This window comes from Cervus elaphus, chromosome 20, assembly GCF_910594005.1.
Source record: "Cervus elaphus chromosome 20, mCerEla1.1, whole genome shotgun sequence".
Classification (NCBI taxonomy): Eukaryota; Metazoa; Chordata; class Mammalia; order Artiodactyla; family Cervidae; genus Cervus; species Cervus elaphus.
The window spans coordinates 31,820,279-31,845,834 of NC_057834.1; the positions used below are offsets into that span (position 1 = coordinate 31,820,279).

Sequence of the window (25,556 nt, forward strand, 5' to 3'; positions counted from 1 at the left end):
TAGAAAAAAATAATTTACGTGGCCTTGCGTAAACTGGCCCCTCCCAACCTCACAGAACTCATCTATTTACCCCCCTTTAAGCCATACCATGCTGCTGGCAGCTCCAGAAGGTACCCAGTCTCCCACCCCCAATTCCCAACAGTCCAGGAGTCAGCTCAGGTGACAATTCCTTCAGGAAGCGGGTACTCAGAAAGCAAATGCTCAAAAAGTGAAATCCTTGAGGGCAACTGACCAGTGATTTCTGTTCCGGACCCAAGTTTACGGAACGTCCGGGTTACCAGGAAGCTCAGGGCAAAGGTCAAACCCAGATCGTGAACCTTCCCCCAAGTTCGTAAGGCAATCGGACCCCCGTAATATTCCGCCCTTCTGCGTCATGGCTGCCAGTCGCAGTCCTTCAGTGGATCTTGAAGTCGACACCAGCCAGCTCGGGTCCCACCAACGTTTCCACACTAGAGAGTGCAACCTCTCACAGGCCTTGCTACGGCCCTAAAGCCGCACAGAAGAAAAACTTGCGTTGCCAGCTTGCCCCAAAGCAAGATGGCTGCCAATCTCTAGTCTCCGGTACCGAAGTGAAGCTATCCACTCCCTGGTTAATGCCGCTGCCAGGCTGCCCTCACCTAGCATGGCTACCCCGGCTCATGCCTCACTATGGTCTCGAAGCCGCCACTAACCGGCCAGGTTCCGGGAGGCGGTGTTCAGGATGCGGCCACCCCCGCCCGCCTCTCCCCTCCCCCACGCCCGCGGTGGCGGCGGCGGCGGCGGCGGCTGAAGCCCGGATGCGGCGCCGTGAGACAGGCCCGGGAGCGCGGCGCGGATGGATCCAACATGGCGGCGCCGAACCTGAGCCGAGAGTGAGGCGGCGGGGCGGCCGGAGTGGGGAGGGGGAGTCGAGCGGGACGGGGCGGGGCCGGGCGGGGCCGCGAAGGGCTTGGGGAAGGAAAGTGGAGGGGGAGGCGTTGGCGACGTCCAGCTTGAGAACCTCAAGAGAGGGAGGTGACGGGACGCTGCGAGGTGGGGGAGGGGAGCGGCCGAGGGGGCGTGCGGGGGAGGTGGCAACTGTGCGGGAAGGCAGGGTCGAGGCGGAGGAGTGGGGCAGGGGAGGGGCGTAAACAAGGGCCGAGGCCGGGCCGGGCCGGGCCGGGGGTGTTAGAGGCCGAGGGGGAGCGGGGCTGGGAGCCCGCTGGGCCAAGGGGGTGGGAGCGGGAGGGAGGGGCTGCGGGTGTGGAGGAGAAGGGGCTTGTGGCAAGTGGTGGGGAGAAGAGCTGGGCTCACGTTAGGGGTGTAGTGGAGAGGTGAGAGGTGAGGCTTGGGCTTGAGACGTTTGGGGGAGGCTCTGAAAGTGTTAAATTGGAGGTGGGCGGGGGGAAGGGCCTAGGGGAGAATTTGGGTGGAAAAGGAGAAAACGGAGGTTTGGGGACTGGAGAGCGTGTCGGTGTAACGAGGTAATGGAGAAAGTGAGAGACTAGCAGGAAAGTTTGGGAGGAAGGGGAATGGGATGGAGATAGGACAGTGCAGCTGCGCGAATGATAGAGGTTCAGGGGTTCCCCTTTCCCCTGTGGAAAGGGAGAGGGCAGAGTTAAGCAGCATCAGTTGCAGCCAATTCTAATTGCCAGGCCTTTTAGCTCTTCCTCGGGTGGGACGGGCAGAAGGGAATGGTCTTGTGGGTTTAGAGAATTGGGGTTGGATGAGGGTTCAGCTGGATTTCCAAAAGCTCCCTTGTTTTTCCTGGTTACGAACAGAAAGGGAACGGAGGACCCTGGTAGCGCTGAACTGTGGAAGGAGTAAAGGACTTTCCTAGTTTTAAGTAATTAGTTAGGAATATCGGAATGGGGAAACATGCATGCTATGTAGGACCTCTGTATGCTAAAGTCAAGGCTCTGAAGTCTGAGAAAGGGAACAGAAAACACAGGATGGCATCTAGGCAGCCATGCTAATTAAACGAGCGCTTTAGTTTCCAGATTCTTTATTTTGCTGTTTAGTGCTAGGAGGGAGGGTCAGTACCCGTGTATAAAAAAATGTTCCCGGTGAAATGTAGATGTTTGAGTGGATGCTGTCCCCGTGGATATTTCGTTCTCACTGTGTACTAGGTAAGGGAAAGAGTGAAGACAGAATTTGGAGGGTAGTTACGGGCTCATAAGTGAAGTGATGAAAAGAAAGTGCCTTTTGCTGTAACCACTTTCCTCCTGGTTCATCTAAAGATGAAGTCAGTGTTGATAGTGTAACAAAGTAGGTGGGCCTCATAAGAGATTGAGGACTGAGGTGTCAGAGGATAATTGGTTTTCCCACAAGTTGTTACATTTGGGACCTTTTTTGCCCTAAGCCACTGAGACTGGACATTCTCAGACGTGGTATTGTTTACTGAATTGGGTAATAGAAGGTTAGGGAAGCCTGGGGACTTTGTTGGAAGTGAGTTCTCCCATTTAGCTTAGAGTGTATCATTACAACTGAAATAGCTTTAGGCTCGTCTGTATGTTTTTGCAGCTGAGATTGACTCTTTGGGCCTTTGAGGTGTCAAAAAAAAAGCTTGAAAATTGACACTTTCCCCCCTTATTTGTTTTTGTTTTGCTGCTGGCTTTGAACCTTGTGCTAGGAAGAGACCTGGGAAATTAAGTTTCCTGCAGAGGTAAGTCTGGAACTTTTTGTTTGTTTTCAAACAATGAAAAGGAATGGAGATGACATGTTGAGGGTTGAGTGCAGTAATGGGTAGATGACAGGGAAAATAGGTTTTCACTCACCCAACCAGGTACATAAGATTTGTGACAGTCATTGTCTCTTTAGGTCACTGGAAACTGATAGGAGGGAAAAGAGAACAGAAATCAGGTGTCTTAGGACAAGCCTCCAGCCTTGTTTTGTTACTGTCTAGTCTTCATGGTCAGCTGTGAGAGAAACATTTGTAAACATATGGAATTCTGTACTCTAGAACAATATCTACTAAATGCTGCCCTTGGAGGATTGCTGAGACACCTGCTGCGGCTTCTGCAGGCAGGCTTTTCCTCGAGCTTACTCTTTCTCCTAGTTGTTCCGGAATTTTCATTTTGAAAACATACTTTGTAATTCTGACTTCCAGATATTTGGTTGCATTTTCTGGGTCCTACCAGCAAGAAAGCTCTTTCTTTATGTAGTCTTAGTCATTTTTAAGGTTTTCCATATCCTTTACATTTCAGGTTTTAAGACATCACCCTTTTTTAAATTCTCCCTCTTAAAAGGGCTTGTGAAAGAGTCAGATACCTCTAGTTCTGTTGGGATGAAACTATACTGTTGTTTTCATTTTAAGACACCAGTCTCTTTAATTTCTTCCACATGACTTCCAGGGGCTTCTGAGAGAATCAAATACCTCAAAAAATACAGATCTCACTCCTGGTTGGAGTGAGACTAGTCTTTGCTTGAGAGTGGAAACCTAACAGACAACGGTTAATCGAGAGGAAGGCCTGTAGGTACATATAGACTGCTGGCCCTTGGCTGGCTTGTGCTTACCTAAAGAAAACAAACAATAAAAACTCCTACAGTGCCAGGGAATGCAGCAATTCATCAGAATGAAGGATTAGTCTTGGGAACCCCTTAGGGGTGATCTAGATGTTAGGCGCTCAGATAGACCCAAACCAGCCTGCAGGACCAGGACTCTTGTTTGCTGGAGTGTTGTCTCTTGGTGTCTGGCAATATTTCAGGCACTGAGATTCTGAAGTTCTTTCTCATCTTCTGTTTGGAGGGTGTACATTCTCCTCACTGCTCTGATGCCTTTCACCTAGAATCTCTGTATAATTTCTGGGTAGTTCCCCCGATTCACTGCCACAGTAAGCTGAATATATTTTGGTTTAAGAGGAAGTTGGCCATGTTCTTTCAGTGCTGAAGCTGGAACTCGCATGTGGATTGCTGAGTGAGTGAACTCGCCATCATAGATGATAATTAAGTGGGGAGGGCTGCCTATTAGCCTGCATGCCAGCCTCCTGACATTTCTCCCAAGGACAAGCATGGCCTTGGGAAACTTCTTCCTCTTCTACATTTTGCTTTATTGCATAAGGGCTGTAAGTGCTCAGCAGCAGGGTCTGCTCATGGTCTCATTTTGGGACTTTAAAGATGGCTGCAAGGTTTCAGTGCAAGATCCTTTCTGTCTTGCAGAGGATGGCATTTCTCTAATCTTCACAGCAATTTAGATTGAATTAGGTCAGATTATACCTCCTGGGATGGGGTGGAAAGGAGCATAGCCCTGTCCCTGCTGTTCACCTAAATGGCAGCAGCAGGTGATAGAGAAGCCAAAGCTGGAGCGGGATGAAACTCCTTAGTTAAGTTAAATGAGTCTTTGTCTGACTGGCTCTTCTTCTGGAATATTGTTTTTGATGGGTTTTGGTTGGCGGGACCAGATGACTTCCTTCTCCAGATATAAGATGGCAAGTGACAGTGCTGTTTCTTCTTTGGACCCTTCATCATGCTCCATCTAGAACAGGATTTCTCATCTTTAGCATTATTGATACTCTGGGTCAGATAATTCTTTGTTGTAAGAGGCCGTCCTGTGCTTTATAGGATGTCTAGCATTATCCATTGCATTTACTCATTGCACACCAGTATTGCCTTCCATTACCAGCCTCACTTCCCACTCCCCAGTCATGACAATTTAAAAAGCCTCCAGACATTGCTGAATGTCCCCTGGTGGGCAAAATTGCCCTGATTGAGAACCACTGACCTAGAAGCTCTGATAATTCCTGTCACTTTGATCCAGCCTAGGATCTACAACTTAAAGGTAGCTGTTTCCCCCTCAGATCTAGGGATGTAACCCTCAGAATTGAGGCCTATCATAGAATTTGCATCCATTGATACATAGTTAGGACCACGGTGCTTTCCTGTATTCTGCTTCATTTTCCAGTGACCAGGTATGTGGGGACAATACTTCCTAATTTCCTGGGGTTTATAGTCAGGACACTTTGAATTAGGGAACTCTGGAGCAACCTACTCTTCTGATTGGTTGAATGTGAAACCTGCCCATCTGTGTTTTTCTGGGATCCACATAATAGACAGCTGGCCAAGGGGAACAGGTGGGATAGGAACAAGGCGAAATTGTAGGGGCTCTAAGGAGGCTCAGTTTTCTCAAGTGGCTGCTATGAGCAAGAAGTTGTTTTCCTTCAGTCCCCTCTGTTTGTAGCCAGTGGCTGCAGCAGGTGAAGCAAGAGAGGAAGAGACCAGGAAAACCAGTCGATCATTGAGTAGCTGTATTCCCAGTTGTCTCCCATGCTTTGGGTGGGATATCTGGTTCTCATAAGTAGAAATGGGCTATGTTTCCTGTCCACATTCTGAACCCATGTTATGGGGCTAGGTAATTCCAGGTTGGACCTCCCGTTTTCTTAAGGGTATGAGTCACTCTGTGCGTTCGTTTCAGGATTGAAAGAGAGGACCAGGTCCTACTTGCTCTTCAGTTTTTTGAGTCCCCAGTTGCTTGATTCTTCTGAAGTAGTTTATCATTTTATTCTCTCTTTTAACATAGCCTCAATTTCTTGGAGTATAAAATGGACAGAATAGCCTGTATTGTTGTTGAGTAGGTTGCTATGGTATGGGTAGTTTTGCAGTATGGGGAACGCTAGAGAATATGCATGTTACCTGAGTTGCATGTACTTTTAATGGGGTCCTCTCACTCCTGGACTTATGTGAGTTTGTTTTTAATTGGTTTTGCTGTGGTGATCTCTTAGGTTCAGTTTAGTTCAGCAGCAGGTTGCTCCTAGTATATGCCAACCCCTGTCCTTTGCTTGGCACTATAGATATAAAGATGAATATGACCTAGTCCCTCTAGTTGAGTTGCTTAAGATACAATAGGCGTACAGATAATTTTAGTACACTTTGATAAATGGTTTAAGGGAAATACATGAACAGTGTTCCATAGGAGCACAGAGGAGGACTACTTAATCCCAGCATGGGGGTGTAGAGAATGAATTTGAAGATGGCGTCTGCACTGGTTTTTTTTTTTTTTTTTAAATATTTATGTATTAGTATTTTTTTAGTATTTATTTATTTCATTTTTGGCTGTGTGGGGTCTTAGCTGAGGCACACAGGATCCTCTGTTGGGGCACATGGGCATAGTTGCCCTGTGGCATGTGGGATCTTAGTTCTCCACCAGGGATTGAACCTGTATCCCCAGCTTTGGAAGGCAGATTCTTAACCACAGGACCACCAAGAGAGTCCTGAACTGACTCTTAAAGGATGAGTAGGAGTTAGCCATCTGAAAAAAGGTGTAATGGGGCATATGGAAAAGAAGGGAGGGGCCATTCAGGCAAAGAGAATAGTCTAAAGATAGTTATAGAGAAATGAATTGTGTGATGTATGTGAACTATAGACAGATGATTAACGTTAGAGAAATAAAAAGTGACAAAGGCCTGATCTTGGATGGTTTGGTGTGTTGGGTAAGGAATCTGGAGTGTTCTTATTGGTAAGGAAAGGATTGTGGATGCGAATTCGTTTCAGTCGTGTCTGACTCTTTGTAACCCTGTGTACTGTAACCTGCCAGACTCCTCTGTCCATGCGATTCTCCAGGCAAGAATACTGGAGTGGGTTGCCATGTCCTCCTTAGGGGATCTTCCTGATCCAGAGATCAAACCCACATCTCTTATGTCTTCTGCGTTGGCAGATGGGTTCTTTACCACTAGCACCACCTGGGAAACTCAAGGAGAGAATTGTGGAGAGGTGTTAAGATGAAAAGTGATGTGGTCAGTTGTGCATTTTAGATAATTCAGCTGGATGTAGGGATTGGATTTAGACAGCTTAAGATTGGTTGTAAGGAGAGCCCCCCCCCCCTTTTTTTAAGGAGAGCCCTTAAAGAAGCTTTTGCAGTAATCCAGGTGAGAGATTATTGGGACCTGAACCAGCGTGGTAGTAGTAGGGGGTGGAAAGGTGAGGCAAATTTAAGAAATAGAAAGTAGTATCAACAGGAATTTATAATTGTTTGGGTGATTGGAGGTTGTGGTCAGAGGGTGTAGTAGTATTGGGTGGTACTTGGTAGGGTAGTAAATATAAGTGACTAGAGAGGAGATGAAAGCTGTTTGACTTGAGGATTGGTTATTAGCTGGGTCACTGATATTACTCACAGTGATGGAGGAAATTTGTGAATCAAATGCCAAAATACATAATAAATGTAGGACTGTGCTTGGTCATTTACAGGGGGTTGGTAGATGACGACCATGAGGAAAGGTGAGAAAGGGGCGTATATCCAAATGGTGTGAACATCAGGAGAGCACAGGTGGCGTAGGAGAATCCCACGCATGCTCAGTGTAGGAGCTTAGTGCTGCTTGTTGATTTAAATCCATGAGTTCTGGTGGATATTTGATTAACTTTCTCAGCAATTATTCTCCTGGACTTGGTTAGATTGTAGGAGAAATGAGGATGGGTCTGTGGAGGGATGAGTCTGGGCTGCAGAGGCCAAAGATGCTTGTCTCTTTGAAATCGAACAAGTTAGATAAGTTTTACGGCGATTTCATGTGCATTTTCCCACTGGGTTCTTAATAACTCCAAGGAGTAGTTTCTTTCCTCCTTGTTTTGTAGACGGGGACGCTGAGGCTTTCAAGTTAAGTGACTTACTTAAGGTCACGTAGCTGCAGTTTGTTAATAATACAGGCAGAATTAAAACTAGCTCAGACTTTCAGTTTCTCTGCTGTCAGCCCCTAAGTTTATCTGATGCAGCTTCTGTGTTAGAATTTAGAGTGAATTTTCTACTTCTCTTCATTTTGCTTTCATTTAAGGGATAAATTGATTGGGGGCACTGTCAGGGAGAGCACACAGGACCAAAAGCAGTATTTTGGAGGCCAGAGGAACAATTGGGACAATGTCTGCTGAATATGTAGCACTAAAATCGCAATTAGTGAGTCTTCCTTAGCGGAAGTGACTGTCTTTCTCTAGTAAGATCTGGACTTAGGGCAGCATCTGCTGAATATAGAGAGCTCTAGGCTTTATTTTTTAATAAATATTTTATAGGCACTTCTCTGGCAGTCCAGTGGTTAAGGCTCCATGCTTCCAGTGCAAGGGGTGCGGGTGCAATCCCCGATCAAGGGAAGTAAGATCCCATGTGCTGCACAGTGAGCCAAAAAAATCAACAACTTTGTAAAAGTTAATAAAGGCTTATTAAGCACTACACAGTGTTAGGCTCTGAGAGTACAGGCTTGGCTGAGACGCGTTCCTGACGTCGAGTGGTTCACGGGTTCTTCCCTTGTCCTTCCAGTACAGTGGGGACTGTGGCTGCTGAGCGGGGATTCTGGGAAGCACTGTGTGCCTGAGCCCCCAGCATGGCGGGCCTGAAGCGGAGGGCAAGCCAGGCGTGGCCCGAAGAGCACGGTGAGCAGGAGCACGGGCTCTACAGCCTGCACCGCATGTTCGACATCGTGGGCACCCACCTGACGCACAGGGACGTGCGCGTTCTCTCCTTCCTCTTTGTCGACGTCATCGACGACCACGAGCGTGGCCTCATCCGGAACGGACGTGACTTCTTACTGGCGCTGGAGCGCCAGGGCCGCTGTGATGAGAGCAACTTCCGCCAGGTGCTGCAGCTGCTGCGCATCATCACTCGCCACGACCTGCTGCCCTACGTCACTCTCAAGCGGAGACGGGCTGGTGAGGGTGCCCCTGGGGCGGGGACGCTGGGGTCAGGGGAGAGCTGTGGGCGGCCCCGAGTAAGCAGCACAGGAGGCCAGGCAGAAGGAGGCGCTGACTCCGGGGAGTCCTGAGAAGGACGCTGCGAGGTGCACTGGAGGACTGGACTAGAAGGGAAGGGTGTACCTTCTCCTGAGTGAGTCCCTCTCCCCCTACAGTGTGCCCTGATCTTGTAGACAAATACCTGGAGGAGACATCAGTTCGCTATGTGACACCCAGAGCCCTCAGCGACCCAGAGCCGAGGCCTCCCCACCCCCCTAAAACAGGTGAGATCCTAACTCTCCCTAATTCCCATAATCAAGAAAGAGGACGCTGGACCCATCTTTTGCCAGCCTAAATGAAAGGACACTGTCCCTCCCATATCTGCCCCTCCTTCAAAATCAGATGAGGTGTTAATGCTTCATCTAGGTCCTATAATGGTTCCCATGTTGTGTCTGCCTTTCAAGTCACATTATTGATACTGCTATAGTGCTAAGTCTAAAGGATCCCTCCACATTCCAAGTGAATTGTTTCAATTTCTGCTTTTCCCCTGCTGTGTGTCCCTTTTTACCCTCTGGTCAGTGCCTCCCCACTATCCCGTGGTGTGCTGCCCTACTTCGGGCCCTCAGATGTGTAGCAAGCGGCCAGCTCGAGGGAGAGCCACACTTGGGAGCCAGCGAAAACGCCGGAAGTCAGTGACACCAGATCCCAAGGAAAAGCAGACATGCGGTGAGGAAGCTCAAGGGCTCTAGAGGTGGAGTAGACTGGAGGGGAAATACAGAGAACTGCTGGAATACTGGGCATGCTAATTTGCTTTAGTCATGTCCGACTCTTTGCAACCCCATGGACTGTAGCCCACCAAGCTCCTCTGTCCATGGGATTCTCCAGGCAAGAATACTGGAGTGGGTTGCCATTTCCTTCTCTAGGGGATCTTCCCAATCCCTCTCTCTTAATGTCTCCTGCATTGGCAGGTGGGTTCTTTCCCACCAGTGCCACCTGGGAAGCCTCGGAACACTGGGCAGCTTATGCTGTTTAGAGCAAGCCTCCCTTTGATCGCTGTGGCACAGTGAGGTTGAATGTTACAGTCTCTGGGTGGAGGACTCTGTCTTTGTGGCAGAGTTCATTTCAACTCTTTCTAAGTAATAACTAGATGAAAGGGTTGCCGTTATGACATCCTTATTGTAGTATGACTCAAGTCATGATAGAATCTTAAAGTGAACTTCTGTTAACTAGGAAAATATCTCTTCAAATCAAGGTGCTACTTGTGAGTGATGGAAATAATCTGACCTCGGCATGTTCCCATTTAAGGGAACCTCTTGAATTGAGATTTCAGAGCTTCATAGAAAAGAACTAGTCCTGGGAAGAGGTAGAGAAGCTGTTAGGTGTTCTTCCCAACTTTGCTACTCTGCCGTTCTTTTCAAAACTTGGGTGTAAACTAAACTCTTACTGCAATCTCTTCTGTGCGTCTTCTTTTCCCCACAGACATCAGACTGCGGGTTCGGGCTGAATACTGCCAGCATGAGACTGCTCTGCAGGGCAACGTCTTTTCTAACAAGCAGGACCCACTTGAGCGCCAGTTTGAGCGCTTTAACCAGGCCAACACCATCCTCAAGTCCCGGGACCTGGGCTCCATCATCTGTGACATCAAGTTCTCTGAGCTCACCTACCTCGATGCATTCTGGCGCGACTACATCAATGGCTCGTTACTAGAGGCGCTTAAAGGCGTCTTTATCACAGACTCCCTCAAGCAGGCTGTGGGCCACGAGGCCATCAAGCTGCTGGTGAACGTGGACGAGGAGGACTATGAGCTGGGCCGGCAGAAACTCCTGAGGAACTTGATGCTTCAAGCATTGCCCTGACCTTTTCCCTCTCACTTCTCTGGGGACTTCTCACCACCCACCTCTGGAGCTTACATGCTGTGCTGGGGTTTGTTCTCTACCCTTCCAACCAATCACACCCCTGCCTTTGTTTTTTTTTTAAAGGAAAAGACAAAAGAAAAATGGAAGTGGTGTCCCCCACCCCTCCCTGCACCCATGTGCCTGGGCTTCCCCTTGTTTCCCTTTTCCACTCACCCCCTCATGTGTGTCTCTACAGTCACCTTGCCACTGAGCCGTAAGACAAATGTGTAGGGAGAAGAAAGGCTACAGACCATAGTCTTTGTAAGGGATTGAAGTGATCACTGCTTTTGGGTGCATTGAGGGGTTATCAGTACTTCTGGCTTTATGAGGGCTCTTAAACTCTGTCTGAAAAACCAAAGGGCTGTCAGTAGGGAGCTGTGTGGAAGGTGGGACTCTGAAGTGTATTTTGGAAATTAATCACCACCCTCTCCCAAATTATAGAATTTTTAAAAAACAAAGAAGCTGTGGCCCTTTCCACTCTCTCCTGGCCTCTGGTGCTGCTCCTCTCTGCCTCGCTTCCTCCATTCCATGGCTGGAAACCTCTGGCTGGTGTGGCTCCTTCCTTTTCCCTCTCTGTTAAACCCTCTTCAAAGGAACAATAGGTAAGAGGACTAGGTCAGCCTAGTCACCGTCCCAACTGTGGTGTGTGTGTACACACACACACACACACACACACACACACACACACACACACGATGGATGGAGAAGCGGTTGCTGATTAAAATACACACACACACACACACACACACACACACACACACACACGATGGATGGAGAAGCGGTTGCTGATTAAAATACACACACACACACACACACACACACACACACGATGGATGGAGAAGCGGTTGCTGATTAAAATACACTCCCCCTGAAAAGGGGAAGGGGGAGTGTGACACTTTTCTTTCCATGTTCAAGTGAAAATAAATAATGTACCCTGCAGCCCTTTCCCCTTTTGCTTTCTTCTGGCTTGGGCAAAGGGCATCATAGGTGAGAGTGAAGTGATTCGGTATCAATGCCTTTCTTCTTTTTCTTTCCCCATCCTCTACCCTCACGCCCACTCCCACACTTGGGAGCAGGGGCTGGGGCGTGCACTGGGTGTTGCACTTTTCTTTAGGTAGGGAGGCGTGTTGAATAAGCCAGGAGGCCTAGAGCTGGAGCCTAGTCCAGCTGGTACAATACCACCTCCCCTTTCAGCTCCGAAAAGAGAGATTCAGACACAGACTTTATGATTATTATATTTTTTTCAATGCCAGTGCTGCTCAGCCCTCAGCATAACTTCAGTTTTCATGGAATAAACAGTGACTATATTAAATTCCACCTTTCTGAAACTGAAATCTGAGCTCAGGTGAAAGTTTCTTCTTTTCCAAGAAGCTGAGCCTGTGTTCCATCAAGAGACAAGGTTCTCCAAGTGAGGGGAGCTGCGCCTGGGTCCTGCCTACAAGTCACAACACCACCAGCTCGTAATGGAGGTCTCAGTGGACAGAAGTCAAAAGTCAAGACAGTGGGTGACCCAGATTGCCGTAGAGGTCAGGCCTGCGGTGCTGGAACACAGGCAATTGTTTGCGCAACTGCTGCAGATAGTTGAGGTCAATTCGGGCAAGGCAGAGGCCTGGTCCTTCAGAGCAGCGGGCCACCACTGTTCCCCAGGGATCTACCACCATGCTGTGGCCATAGCTTGCTCTCTTCTCATGGTGGCGTCCACACTGTGCTGCCGCCACCACGTAGCACTGGGTTTCAATGGCACGGGCCCGCAGCAGCACCTAGGGATGGAGGAGGTAGGTGTCCACTTAAGTACACGCAGCAGCTGGTAGGCAAGTGGTAAGCCATGGACAATACAGCCCAATCTACCCATTGTGACCATTCTGATAATTGCCCTGTGAATGATTTACTGCTCTGAGAGGCAACAATCTGGGGAAATGAATTTTCCCAGTAGGTGGGAAGGAGAAAGAAATCTTTTAACTGGTAGAACCAAGGAAGGAGAGTGAAGTAAGAAAAGGCCCTTAGGTTCTGAAGAACTATTCTCTTACCTCCCAATGGGCTGGACCTGTGACAGATCCAAAAGCCGAAGGGTAGGTAAGTATTTCTGCTCCAGCCTGAACCAATGCCAGAGAGAGTTCAGGGAACCGCATGTCATAGCAGACAGCTAGACCAATCTGGAATGAAACACAGCCTATTTAGCCCCCCTGCCTGCATGTCACAGCATTTGGTCATAACCCCGCCACCCCACTCAGAGCTTTCTGTCCTCTACCCCCACTTTAAAGTATTCCTGTTCCCTTCCCTCTTGTTCCTCTCCTACCCTCGTCCTTTCACAATGCCCACCTTGCCTGCTGGTGTGCTGATAGGAGACTTAAGACTGGGCCCAGGTATGGTAGAGTTGCTTTCACGCATAGGCCCCTGTCCTGGAATCTCTACATCACACAGATGCGTCTTCCTGTAGGTGGCCACTACTGACCCTAGAGTAAGAGGGAGAAAGAATACTAGGGCACCAGCATCTAGAAAGCCAGCTTAGATCCTCTCCTCCCAGAGAGGACATAGCTTATAGGCTAGGAACAGAAGTACAAATACCCCGCAAAACCCCCTGGCCAAGGAAACAGTTGAGAAAACAGAATTCTAGAGAATCTTAGGTAGAATTGCCTGAGGAGGCAGGCTAAAGAGTCTCACCCATGTTGTTCAGAATCACATGACAGTTGTAGATTTTCTGAGTCTGCTCCCAGTCCTGGCCACGCTCATGGAAACCACCCAAGGACAGCCAGAGTCCACATTCCCTGAGGGGGAGGGGACACTGACAACTCTTCTCAAGGTTCTACCCTCATGTCTGGCAATCCTAGGACATCACTCAGAAAGAAACTACCTCTCCCTCCCACTTGATACCTGGCAAGCTGGGTATATTCTTCCAAAAGTTTCCCACCCAGTGGCTCAGACAGGCGTAGTGTCTCTGCAGGGTCCCGTGCAATGAAGTCAAAGGCCTCAGGCAGGAAAGCCAGGCAAGCGCCCAGTCTGGCAGCCTCCCGAATCAGCTCAGCACACGTTTTAAAGTTCTGCTCCTTGTCTGGGGTCGATGTTACCTGGCACACAGCCACCAGGGGCAGTTCCCAGGAAGAAGATGAGACGGCCATGGTTCTGAGTCTGTAAATGGCATAGGCAGGCCTCAGACTGACTAGCATGGAGAAACCGAAGTTTAAGGATAAGAGGCTAGAATCTGGAGACAGGAGAGCTAGACTTTCATTTTACTCTTACAGGGCACAATGACCCATGGCATAATGACCCACTAATCAAATATTTCTGTGGATGGTTGGTGCCCCAGTGTTTCCCACCATCCATACATTTAACAAACATTTACTGAGCATCTATTATGTGCCAGGCAACTGAGCACAACAAAACATGTTACCTGGGTGGAGCACAAAGTACTGAAAATCGAGGTATCCGGAGTCCAGGACACGAAAGAAGGGACAGGAGTTGGTGAGGAGGCCTGATGATGAAGCCCAGCCTGAAGAAAGTGAGAAATCAGGACACCAACCCCACTCTCAAGCAATAAGTTCCTAAGATCCCCTGACTTCTCTCTTCATACTGTGAGGCTGAATCAGGACCCTCCCTGTAAAACCTCCCAAATCGTCAAAACATTCTTTATCATAGGTAATTATGGGCTACCGGAAGAGATCATAAAGTGGGAAGATGGAGGAAAGGCCTTTGATCTCACATTAAATTAAAGCCTATTTCCTCAGACAAATGTTTCCGCAGTTCAAAAGTCATCTCCGAGATACTTCCTTGGTCTTCCCAGCTTCTCTTCCTGACTGTGCACCTGCAGTCAGTTTTATTGACGCAAAGCATATTTCCCCACCAGACTCTCTGAGGGGAAGCTCACCCTCCCTCGTTTCTCACCGCCCAGTGGTGGGCAGGGGGGCACTGGCACCCAGATCCCGACCAGCGCCCTACTCTCCAGTTAACCCTTTCTTTCCCGCGCTTCCCAGGGGCAGCGTCTCTGTTGCACAAGTTAAAGCACCGCAGGAGGAATTCATCGGGGTGGGGGGGATAGGTAGAAGGTCCTACATTAAGATATGGCCAAAATCATCCGCGGCATCCGAACCAAACTGCGGCCGGGAGGTGGAGGTGCCAGGGGAGAGTGGGCGGTAACTCCGAGACCGGACGTGACGCAGGGCAGGGGGGTGCTGAGCCGCGAAGGCCGGAAGCCTAGCAGGCGGTGAAGATGGCGGAGAACGGCGGTCGCGCCGGCAAGAGCAGCGGGAGCGGCACGGGGAAGGGGGCGGTGTCCGCAGAGCAGGTGAGGACCAGGGAACGTGAAGTAGGGCAAGCTGGCTGGGTCCAGAGTCGTTGTGAGAGGAGGGGGGAAAGCCTGTGGCTGTGCAGACCTTTACTCCAGTCCCACATTTGCGTGGCCATCCAGAGAGGGGAGGGTCCTTGGAGGAGCCAGCCGAGCCCCCGGGGAGAGAGTAGGCGGATTGGTAGGTGAGGGCCACGCCCCCTCGGAGGGTTGGGTGAGCCTGGGCGAGAGAACCTCTCGGGGAAGCAGGGGCTGCGAGGATGCGCAGGTCTGAGGAAAAATGGCTGGCCACTTTCCCCACTTTCCCCCCGCACCTTGGAACAGGATATGGCTAGGTGAGGCAGGTCATGACGAGTCTAGGGGATTAGTCGATGGACTGGTAGTGTAGTCTGTTACTTGACCCTGAAGCCACGCTGAAAATCGTCATCACTGCAGAGCCACGTGACTCACATGCTCGAACAGTCTAGTGTTTCATACTGTTTTGAGAGTCATTACTGGATTGAATTTAGACACCAGAAATCCCTTACTGAAAATTCGAGCATACATTTCTCCCAGTGCCTAGCACCGGGAAACGTTTGATAAATTAATCAGAAAGCCGTTTGTTGCTTGGGAACCGTGGTTTGCTGATAGTGGGGCTAGTGTTTATTATGGGTGGGAAGAAATCCGTGTAATAGGAAAACGTAATTAAAACAATAGCTGTTTTAATTATAGGTTCTTTTATCAGTTATTTGTTGAACAGTTACTATAGGCAGAGGTATTCAGCATAAAGAGTTTTAAAACTGACTCCTGCAATCAAAGAGCTTTCAGTCTGGTGAGAAAAATAAGACATACACAAAATGCTATTGTGAGGCAGAAGTATATGTATGAGAGATATAGATATGAAGTGTTATGGAATTTTGGGGGAGGGGAGAAGAGTTTTTAGACAACATATACAAAGTGTTTTGCACAGTGATATAAGACAAAATATACCATGTGTTTCAGTTCAGTTCAGTCGCTCAGTTGTGTGACTCTTTGCGACCCCATGGACTGCAGCATGCCAGGTCTCCCTGTCCATCACCAACTCCCGAAGTTTACTCAAACTCCTGTCCATTGAGTCGGTAATGTCATCCAACCATCTCATCCTCTGTCATCCCCTTCTCCTCCTGCCTTCAATCTTTCCCAGCATCAGGGTCTTTTCAAATGAGTCAGCTCTTTGCATCAGGTGGCCAAAGTACCTGATGTGCATAATAAATGTTAATTATTTTGTTTTGTAAAAAAGATCATCTTTCAGCTCAGTTCTAAAGGATGAGAGAAGTTAGTCAAGCAAAGAAGGAACTGGAGGATTTTCTAGGTAGAAGGAATAATGTGTTTAAAAACACTGTGGCGTGAAACTTCCTGATATGTTTGGGATGCAGATGCACTTAAAGTTTGGAATGGATTACTGCAAGACTTGAAAGTGGAGAAAAGGGGACAAAAGAGGACTCTTGGATGTCCTTCAGGTTTCTGTCTTTGATGGTGCCTTTAGGGAATGTAGGAAGATGGACAGGTTTGGGGAGAAAATAAGTTTGAATTTGAATTTCTTGTGGGACATATAGGTAGAGACATTTAGTAGATAGTTTGATTCATAATGTCAGGTTACAGAAAGAAATCTGAATTGGAGATACAGAGAATTATACGTTTATGAATGGTAGGCAAAGCCATGGTTGTGGGTGAAATCACCTAAGGTTTGGACAGAAAGTGAAAAAAGAAGTAGAACAGAATGAAACCAGTTTTAAGGGATGATAGAGGAAAAGAGGCCGTCAAAACAGACTGAAGAATTGTGGTAATTGAATTCTGAGGCTGTTCCTTAACATTCTCTGACCTTTGTTTGTGTTCCAGAGAGAACACTGGGTAAAAAACATTTATCACTGCTTCAAATCCCAGCTGCATAGACAAGATGAGGCAAGTGGCACATTGTGCTGGGCACGTTACTTGTTTATCTTCTGTTATTTAATTACTGCCATTTGAAGGAGCAGTGTTGTCCTCAGAATGTTTGAGTTTCAGAGGCTTTCACTTACTCAGACTGGGAGAGTTTTTAATTGAGGGACTTGAGAATCAGACAGACTTATTTTTTTCTGCTTATACTATGATCCTGTTAGAGATATTTGAGCTGAGCCTGAAGGATTGGATAAATTTGAACAGATGGCAGTAGAAACAGAATATAGACAATAGGGTAAGAGGAGAGCTAGAGAAAGCATAGGTTGACATGAAGTGCAGTGACTACTTTGTTTAGCTAAATCATGAGTTATAAGTTAGAAAGGTATAGTCCTTAAAGTATACTGAGTCTTTGCATGGCAAAGAATTCAGGACTTTTTAATGTAAGCAGTGAGGGACTCATAGAAGGATATATGTTATACCATTCATTTTTTTCTTATTACATAAAATAATACATATTCATTGTAGAAAACACAAGAAAAAGTACAAGATAAGAAATAAATTACCCATGGCCCTACTATCCAGAGATAACTATTTTTACCATTTTGAAATGTATCCTTTGAGAGAGGTTTTTCCCCCTCTTTTATGTTTTTGTACATGTGTATTTTACACATTTACGTCTTTAATTTTATATAGTATTCTAAATACAGTTATTTGCTATTTCATAATCTGCTTTTAAGTTTAATACTATATCATGAATATTTTTCTGTGTCATCCAAGTGCTGCTGCTAAGTCGCTTCAGTCTCTGTGCGACCCCAAAGACGGGAGCCCACCAGACTCCCTGGTCCCTGGGACTCTCCAGGCAAGAACACTGGAGTGGATTGCCATTTCCTTCTCCAGTGCATTAAAGTGAAAAGGGAAAGTGAAGTTGCTCAGTCGTGTCTGACTCTTATCGACCCCATGGACTGCAGCCTACCAGGCTCCTCCGTCCATGGGATTTTCCAGGCAAGAGTACTGGAGTGGGGTGCCATTGCCTTCTCTGCATCCAAGTGCTAGAAGAATTAAATTAGCAACAATGTATAGGATGGATTTGGAGAGTCCAAAAATGGGGAGATAATCTAAAAGACTGTTGCAGTATCTCAGACAAGAGGTAATGAGGCCTTCAATTGGCAGGATCAATGTTAGTAAGTCTAAGAAAAATTGCTGAGGTAGAGACAGTAAATTTGGCAGCTGATGGGATAAGGGTGTGTTCAAAGAGGAAACCAGGGTTTCCTACCAGGCTAGAGTTGTGTCATTAGCAGAAAGAGGGGAGACAAGAAGAGGAGCAGTTTAAAATGGAGTAAAAGGACCTCCCTGCTGATCCAGTGGTTAAGACTCTGAGCTTCCAATGCAGGGCGTGCGGGTTTGAACCCTGGTCAGCGAACTAGGATCCCACATGCTGTGTGAGTTGCCAAAAAAGGAAAAAAAAAAAAAGGAGTAAAAGAAAGTTCAGAGTTTCGGGTATCTATAGGACATTTAGGTGGAGCTGTTTTATAATAATAGCAGGTACTGTTTATTGGCAATCTGTTCTATGTTGGATAATGTCCTAAGTCCTTGATGTAATTAATGAATCCTCACTACATTGTATGAGATAGATACCTCCAATTTTTTTGGTGAAAAAACTTGATTCAAAAAAGACATAACTTGGGAATTCTCTGACGGTCCAGTGGTTAGGACTTGGTGCTCTCCCTGCCGTGGCCCAGGTTCGATGCCTGGTCAGGGAACTAAGATTCCACAAGCCTCATGGCATGGTCCAACATTTAAATAAATAAAGTGAATTGGGAGGTGAGGAAGTAGAGGCAGTGAGTATAGACTGGTCCTAAAAACTTTGATGAAGAGAAAGGATGAGAATCATCATTTGATAAGCTCAGAGAAATTTTTAGAGTTGAATATGCTTGCCTGGAGAATCCCCATGGACAGAGGCACCTGGCAGGCTATAGTCCAGGGAATCACAGAGAGTCGGACGTGACTGCAGATAAGCACACAGCACATGTTAGTCAGAAAAGGGGGCACTGAACTAAAAAGAAGATATTAAGTGCAGTGACAGCCCGGAAAATGCTTTTCCAGATGCGTCCAGTCATAATTCTCTACCCCTTTCATTCTTCCATTAAACCCAGTAAGAGTAAACACCATGTAGATAAGACCTTTGGGTGATAAATATAATGATTATAGATCTTCCCCTTATCAAAACTATATGGTATCAAACAAAAAAGAAAGAAAACAAAAATAAATCAAATGGAAATAGTTTGACTCATTAAGAGATGATTATGTGACAAGCCAGGAATAATACATTAATAGAAAATGAATTCTTAGAGTTAGACAGACCATGGTAAAAGTAGCAGTCCTGCAGTCCACTGTGTTATTTTATCCACCCCCACATTCCACCAGCCTTGGTTTCATGATTTGTATTTTACGGAGGGTACATGTCTTATAATGTTTTTTGTTGCTTTTGTTGTTTGTTTTAGAATTAAATGAAATAAAGAGTCCAGCAAAGTACCAGGCACATAATAGTGCACCCTTTCTGTGCAAACTGTGGTGGAAGGAAGGCAGGTTATTGTAGGACTATAAAAGATGCAGGTATTTTAAAAGAAGTTATATTTACATATTTTACATTTTCAAAGAAGATAATAAAGTTTAGAGATAGGCAGTATGATGGAAAATAAAGAACATAGTATGTGAAAATAGAAAAAGTTTTCTATCAAAAAGTGTAAGAAATTGATAGGTGCTTATATGTGAGTGCATGCAAATAGTTAGTATGGGCCTAGGGGTGGCAGGAGCCGCTTCCAGGAAGAATCTGTTGGAACGTGAAGAATGAATCAGTCAGGCAGAGAAAAGTGCGATGAGGAAGGTTCGGGTAAGTGTGCTAGGTAGGCTGTGGATTTTCTGCAAATGCCTGAAGGTGAATGACAGGGGAATTGCAAGTGGTTCTGCTGGGCCATGGGCTTCCCAGGTGGCCCAGACAGTGAAGAGTCTGCCTGCAGTACGGGAGGCCTGATGGTGCTGAGTGTAAGAGGTGGGAGAAGAACTGGTTGCAAGAAGTCAGCAAGGACCAGGTCTATAGGACCTTTTTCCTGCTGTCTTCAGGAGTTTGGATTTTATCCCGTGAGCAGTGGGAATAATTGAAGGTTTAGGCATAGGATGGTTAGATTTAAATTTAAGGTTACTTGTGCTGAAGTGTGGGAAATGGATTGAAGGAGGCAAGTGTGGAACTCACCCAGGAGGCTCCATAGTACAGGTGAGAGATGATAGTGGATGGATTTGAGGTATTCAGTAGATAGATATGATTTAGAAGTTAATTAATTGAGGGTGGATAGTGAGTTGAGGATGATTCCAAGGCTTCTGGAATTAAGATCTCTTCCTGCTCTAAAAATTACTAAATTAACACAGGTAATATAAGCTACCATTAGGTACAATCATGACATTGCTGGTAGCACTGAGAAGTCATCTGGTCATCCTGGAGAAGTTTATAGCAACAAACAGTAGAAACTATAATAATGTTAATACCCTTTTGACTCAGTCTTACTTGGGGGAATGTGATTCAAGAGAAATGACTGTAAAGTTTTTGCACTGTTTGTCCAGATATGTGAAATCAACGCTGTTTATTACAGAAAAATTGGAAATAACCTAAATGTCCCAACAAGAGAAGAATGGTTAGATGGTTTATGTATTAAAAAAAAGTATCAATAAGGTTTAAATGCTGTATAGCCCTCACAAATTAGAAGGGCTAATTTGTCCTGTAGGACAACCAAAAGGGCTAACCATGTCCTGTAGGTGAATACATAAAATGTCACACACACATATATACACACACAGGAGAATATTATTCACCTATAAAGAAGAAGGAAATTCTATTTGTGACAAAATGAATGAACCCTGAAGGTATTATGTTCAATGAAAATAAGTCAAAGAAAAACAAATACTTAATGATCTCATTTATATGTGGAATAAAAAAAACAAAATTGAACTCATAGAAACAGAGTAGATTGGTGCTTTGGAGCGGGAAGAGGGGGACTGAATGAAGCAGGGTCAAAAGATAACAAAATTGGAGTTATAACATGAATAAGTTCTGGGGATCTAATTATAGCATGACAGCTATGATTAACGATACTATGTTGTATACTTGAAAGTTACTATGAGCAGAAGTCTTAAAAGTTCTAATCACAAAAGTAACTGAGGTGATGGATATATTAACTAATATTATTGTGCTAATTGTTTCCAAATATATATATAAAATCCTAATGTTATATACCTTAAACTTACACAATGCTCTAGGTCAGTTATCTTTGTTTTTGGCAGCACTGTGCGTCATGTGGGAGCTTAGTTCCCCAAACAGGGGTCAAACCCAGGACCCATGCAGTGGAAGCTGAGTCCTAACCACTGGTTTGCCAGGGAAGTCCCCTATCAATTATATCTGAAGAAAACTGGGAACAAACAAACAAAAAAAGATGTCCTCTGTAAAATTATTTATACAGGCCAGTTATAAGAATGTGAGGGCTCTGTATAGTTGTGAGGCTTGACGTTACTTTAGAATAGGAGCAGCAGGGACTTCCCTGTGACCCAGTGGCTTGGACTCTGCCTTTGCACTACAGGGGTTGTGGGTTCGATTCCTGATCAGAAACTGATCCTGCTGCACCTCACGGCCAAAAAAAAGGAAAAAGAGTTGGTATTTTAGTTGGATTCTTTTTCAGGAGGAGTATTTATGTGTGAGATGATTTAATAGGGCTGAGGGAGTCAATAGTGACCTGGCCATCTCTGCTTATTATAGGGTTGTTAGATATAGGGTTGAAATATAGCATTGTTAATCAGCAAGAGTGTTTGAGGAAAAGTTGGAATTTAAAAAAACTTCTTTGCCTTTAGTGGTGTTAAACTGGTGTTGAAAAGTAGATTCCTACTAATTTTTTTTTCCTACTAATTATTATACCAAAGAAAATAATTTCAGGTCTCAGAAATTTTAGACATTTAAGCTGATTTCATTAATGTATGTTAAATACAACATATAGCCAGAAGAATGGATGTCATTCAGATGCTAGGGGGGCATCTGGAATCTAGCTTAGTTGTGGAATTTTCTTAGATGAAAGTATTTTGATGTAAAATTGACAGTGGAGAAAATGCTAATTATAAATGGAATAGTTTTGATGTAGGTAATGAAGGTGAAGGAAAAACAGCTTGTAGATGAGTGAGGTTTCCGATGCATCTGCTAAAAGGAGTGGATGAAGCAGACTGAGATGAAAGGATGATGGTTGGGAGAAGGAAACAAGCTGCTGGAATGACAAGTTCCTGGTCAAATTTATTCCTTCATTCATTGGGCAGTAGAAGGGATGCAGAGGTGGTACAGGACAGCATGATATTAGCTGTATATGAATCTTGCAGAGAGAGAGCTAGAAATAAGGGATCCTAGTAAAGATGAGGTGCTTAGTCATCGATGGCAGTGAGAATGGAGATGATGGAAGTGACCATGAGAGATTTGGTAATGGTTTGAATGAATGGGCCTGTTGCTTTCAGCTGACCGTGAGGGTCCAAGGGACACTCCCTTTGGAGAGAGGTCATGATGTTAATTAATGTACTTCACTGCTTACAAAACTGTTCCACATTAATTCATTCATGTGATACAACAGCCCTATGAAGTAGGTATTATCTGCATATCACAGGTAAGAAAACTAAAGCTCAGAGAGATTAACCGAGTGGTTTTCAGTTCTGCCTGCACATCAGAATTTCATGGGAGATCTTTTCTGAAATACTGAGGCCTGGAGCCTCACTCCCAGTGATTGTGTAATTGTTCTGAGGTTCCACTATTCATGTTTTATTTATTTTTTATTTTTTTTAGCTCTACCACTGTATTGCTACCAGCCCATCTGCCTCCACCCTCGTGCACACACGCTCAGTCATGTAACCCCATGGACTGCAGCCCGCCAGGCTCCTCTGTCCATGGGCTTTTCCAGGCAGGAATACTGGAGTGGGTTGCCATTTCCTTCTCCATCATGTTTTAAAACTGATCCCTTGATCCTAACTTGTAGCCAGGGTTAAACGAATAGGGTTAAAAGTCTGTCACAGTTCATAAAACCAGTATGTGACAGAGACAAAACTTGAAACCTAGTCTTTTGTCTTTCATCTGATATTTCTTTCCAAATACAGTCATCAGAGCGCTATACTAGATATGTTGCTGGTGGTGGTATTAGTACCCAGGCTGACTTTCAGTCTGTTTTAATTCTCTGCTCAGTTTCTGGGGAAGAAGCAGCTGGTGGTAATCATTTCTCTGGGCCTTTAAGTATGTTATTATGCTTCTTTTGCACCACTACCCACCCCACCGTCACCCCCAATTTCTCATCTTTAGGCTTCAGTTAAGGCATTCTCTCTCAGGAAACCTATTATCAGTTAGGATTTACAGGCTGCAGGTATCGGCTTTGGGCCACTTATTTTTTTTTTAAAGGACTGTTTTAGAAGGACGGTGGTAGAACTGAACACAGTGAACACAGAATTGAACACAGTGAAAAGAAACGTTAATCATCTAGGCCACGCAAAGTTCAAGAAGCAGGGCAGCTTCAGGGATTTCAGGAAAGGAATAGAGGATAATCTTGACAGGACGACTGTCAGCGTTGGGGTTTCTCTGGTGGCTCAGGTGGTAAAGAATTTGTCTGCAGTGCAGGAGACACAGGAAATGGTGGTTCGATACCTGGGTCGGAAAGATTCCCTGAAGGAGGAAATGGCAACCCACTCCAGTATTCTTGCCTGGAAAATCTCACAGACAGAAGACCCTGGTGAGCTACCGTCCATAAGGTCACAAAATGTCAGAGATGATTGAATACTCACATTGGTGTCTTAGCTCCAGCTGCATTTTGTACCTGTTTGTCTCTCCTGTAGAGAGACTCTAGTATAGAATAGGTTACTGTCCTGTGGTCAAGGAGCAAGGGTCCTGTAATTAGTAGCCCACAAGAACCCCAGTGAATTAGGAGGGGCAGTTCCCTAACGAGAGGGATGCTGCGCAGACCCAAACAAGTATTACTACAAAGCCTTTCCTTTACCTGCAAGTGTAAGCTCCCCGGTAGGTGCTCCAGTAGCTCTCCACCTCCGTTCTTATGTAACAAATGCCTAGTCCTCACCAAACCAAGTTGCAAGATGGTCTAGCCCCCTGGCTGGCACTCAGTGTTGGTTGACTGGAGTTCCAGACAGACATGTTACAATTGCAGACTGTGTTCTACTCCTTTTGCCAGGTAGGTGCCCACTACTGCGTCTCTGTAAAGCCTGCCATGCTGTGTTGTATGTTGTTGTTGTTCAGCGGCTAAATCATGTCCAGCTCTTTGCGACACCATGGACTCAAGAGTGCCAGGCTTCTCTGTCCTCTACTGTCTCCTGGAGTTTGCTCAGATTAATTTTCATCGAGTTGGTGACGCTATCTAACCATCTCATCCTCTGCCGTCCTCTTCTCCTTTTGCCCTCAGTCTTTCCTAGTATCAGGGTCTTTTCCAGTGAGTCGGTTGTATGTTGGCCCTTTGCCATTTCCACTGTCCCCTCTCTCACCTTATCTCTTTTTCATCTTTTTAGGTAATTGCTGGCTTCAACCGTCTTAGGCAGGAACAGCGGGGCCTGGCATCCAAAGCAGCAGAGCTGGAGATGGAGTTGAATGAGCACAGGTGAGAAGCAAACAGTAGGAGAGGTGGATGGGCCACTTTGTACGAGCGTTGCCGCAGAGTGGGACTGAATTCTCAGACCCTGCTTTGTCCTCCTACCTCAGCCTAGTGATTGATACTCTGAAGGAGGTGGATGAAACCCGCAAGTGCTACCGCATGGTTGGAGGGGTGCTGGTGGAGCGGACCGTCAAAGAGGTGCTGCCTGCCTTGGAGAACAACAAGGAGCAGGTGAGCAAGAATCCCCGTATAGATGCTCTGAGCAACCAAGGCGTAAGAAAGGGGAGGCTGGGGCTTTCGAGAATGTGGGGAGGAAAGTGTGGGTAGGGACTCACATTGAAGACAGCATAAATAGCCTGTTGGCCTATGCTCTTTATGTTATGCTAAGTCTTAACTCCTTAGACAAAGGAGTTGGTGACTGTGCCTCTCACCATGGGTTCTGTGACCTGGCTGAGTTGGGAGAAGGAAGGTGGTTAGAGTGGGGTTTTTAACAGTGTAGTCCATGGGTACCTGCATCCAGATCACCTAGAGGACTAATTTAAATGCAGCTTCCCAGACCCTCTCCTGTACCCACTGATTCAAAACTGCTGGGGATGGGAGCCACAAAATGCATTTTAAAAATAATCAGCCCAGGTGATTCTTATGTATACTGAAGTTTTTAAACCATTGTTTTAAATAATACTGTTTTAAGGAATACTTTTAAGTGTCTGGGCTCTACTATTAATATTTGGTTGAAGATAAGGTTAGAGGTATCATCTGTCCTTCACTTCTCCCAACCATTGTGCATAACAGATGGGGGAAGGGAGTCCTGAAATCCTTACATAATTCCTGTCGCTTGCCCTCTAGATACAGAAGATCATTGAGACACTGACACAACAGCTTCAGGCAAAGGGAAAAGAACTAAATGAATTTCGGGAAAAGCACAACATTCGTCTCATGGGGGAAGACGAGAAGCCAGCAGCCAAGGAAAACTCAGAAGGCGCTGGGGCTAAGGCCAGCTCAGCTGGCGTGTTGGTCTCCTAGAAACCAAAGCCTTTGCATTGTTTTCTACCCTGATTCCCACTTCTAATTTCTCTTTATTGTTATTATTATTTTCTCTGCTATTGTAATATTTTTTTGTTAATTAAATGTTTTGGTCAGAATGCTTAGCTCTAGCCTGAACCTTTCACCCAATATGAGGGGTAGAATTTGCATGGGGCATGGATAAGCATACGATTTGTGGTTTTG

At 46.0% G+C, this 25,556-nt stretch overlaps 3 protein-coding genes across 14 annotated transcripts; 2 read left to right on the forward strand and 1 right to left on the reverse strand.

The window, feature by feature from the left end:
- The first annotated feature begins 708 nt into the window (after positions 1-708).
- On the forward strand, positions 709-11,185 carry DEDD (death effector domain containing). Of its 8 annotated transcripts, none has more exons than XM_043877971.1 (6): positions 710-851; positions 2,591-2,623; positions 8,192-8,580; positions 8,796-8,885; positions 9,181-9,327; positions 10,081-11,185. In XM_043877971.1, the coding sequence occupies exons 3-6, from the start codon at positions 8,256-8,258 to the stop codon at positions 10,455-10,457; spliced, it is 939 nt and encodes a 312-aa protein (XP_043733906.1). In that variant the 5' UTR covers positions 710-851; positions 2,591-2,623; positions 8,192-8,255; the 3' UTR covers positions 10,458-11,185. The 8 variants fall into 8 exon arrangements, with proteins under 8 accessions (XP_043733899.1, XP_043733906.1, XP_043733902.1 ...); XM_043877967.1 differs by having other exon boundaries at positions 714-851; positions 8,197-8,580; positions 8,778-8,885; XM_043877963.1 differs by having other exon boundaries at positions 715-851; positions 8,778-8,885.
- Positions 11,186-11,713: 528 nt separating this feature from the next.
- On the reverse strand, positions 11,714-14,672 carry NIT1 (nitrilase 1). 5 transcript variants are annotated; one of them, XM_043877958.1, is made up of 7 exons: positions 14,544-14,672; positions 13,885-13,983; positions 13,368-13,622; positions 13,158-13,261; positions 12,816-12,949; positions 12,524-12,649; positions 11,714-12,256 (listed from the first exon to the last, which is right to left on the reverse strand). In XM_043877958.1, coding segments are annotated over exons 1-7 (987 nt in total). In that variant the 5' UTR covers positions 14,546-14,672; the 3' UTR covers positions 11,714-11,989. The 5 variants fall into 5 exon arrangements, with proteins under 5 accessions (XP_043733893.1, XP_043733895.1, XP_043733896.1 ...); XM_043877960.1 differs by lacking the exon at positions 14,544-14,672 and adding an exon at positions 14,376-14,512; XM_043877961.1 differs by lacking the exon at positions 14,544-14,672 and adding an exon at positions 14,359-14,382.
- Positions 14,632-25,477, forward strand: PFDN2 (prefoldin subunit 2). The gene is made up of 4 exons (XM_043877972.1): positions 14,632-14,775; positions 24,247-24,335; positions 24,437-24,560; positions 25,176-25,477. The coding sequence occupies exons 1-4, from the start codon at positions 14,701-14,703 to the stop codon at positions 25,350-25,352; spliced, it is 465 nt and encodes a 154-aa protein (XP_043733907.1). The 5' UTR covers positions 14,632-14,700; the 3' UTR covers positions 25,353-25,477.
- Positions 25,478-25,556: the final 79 nt, after the last annotated feature.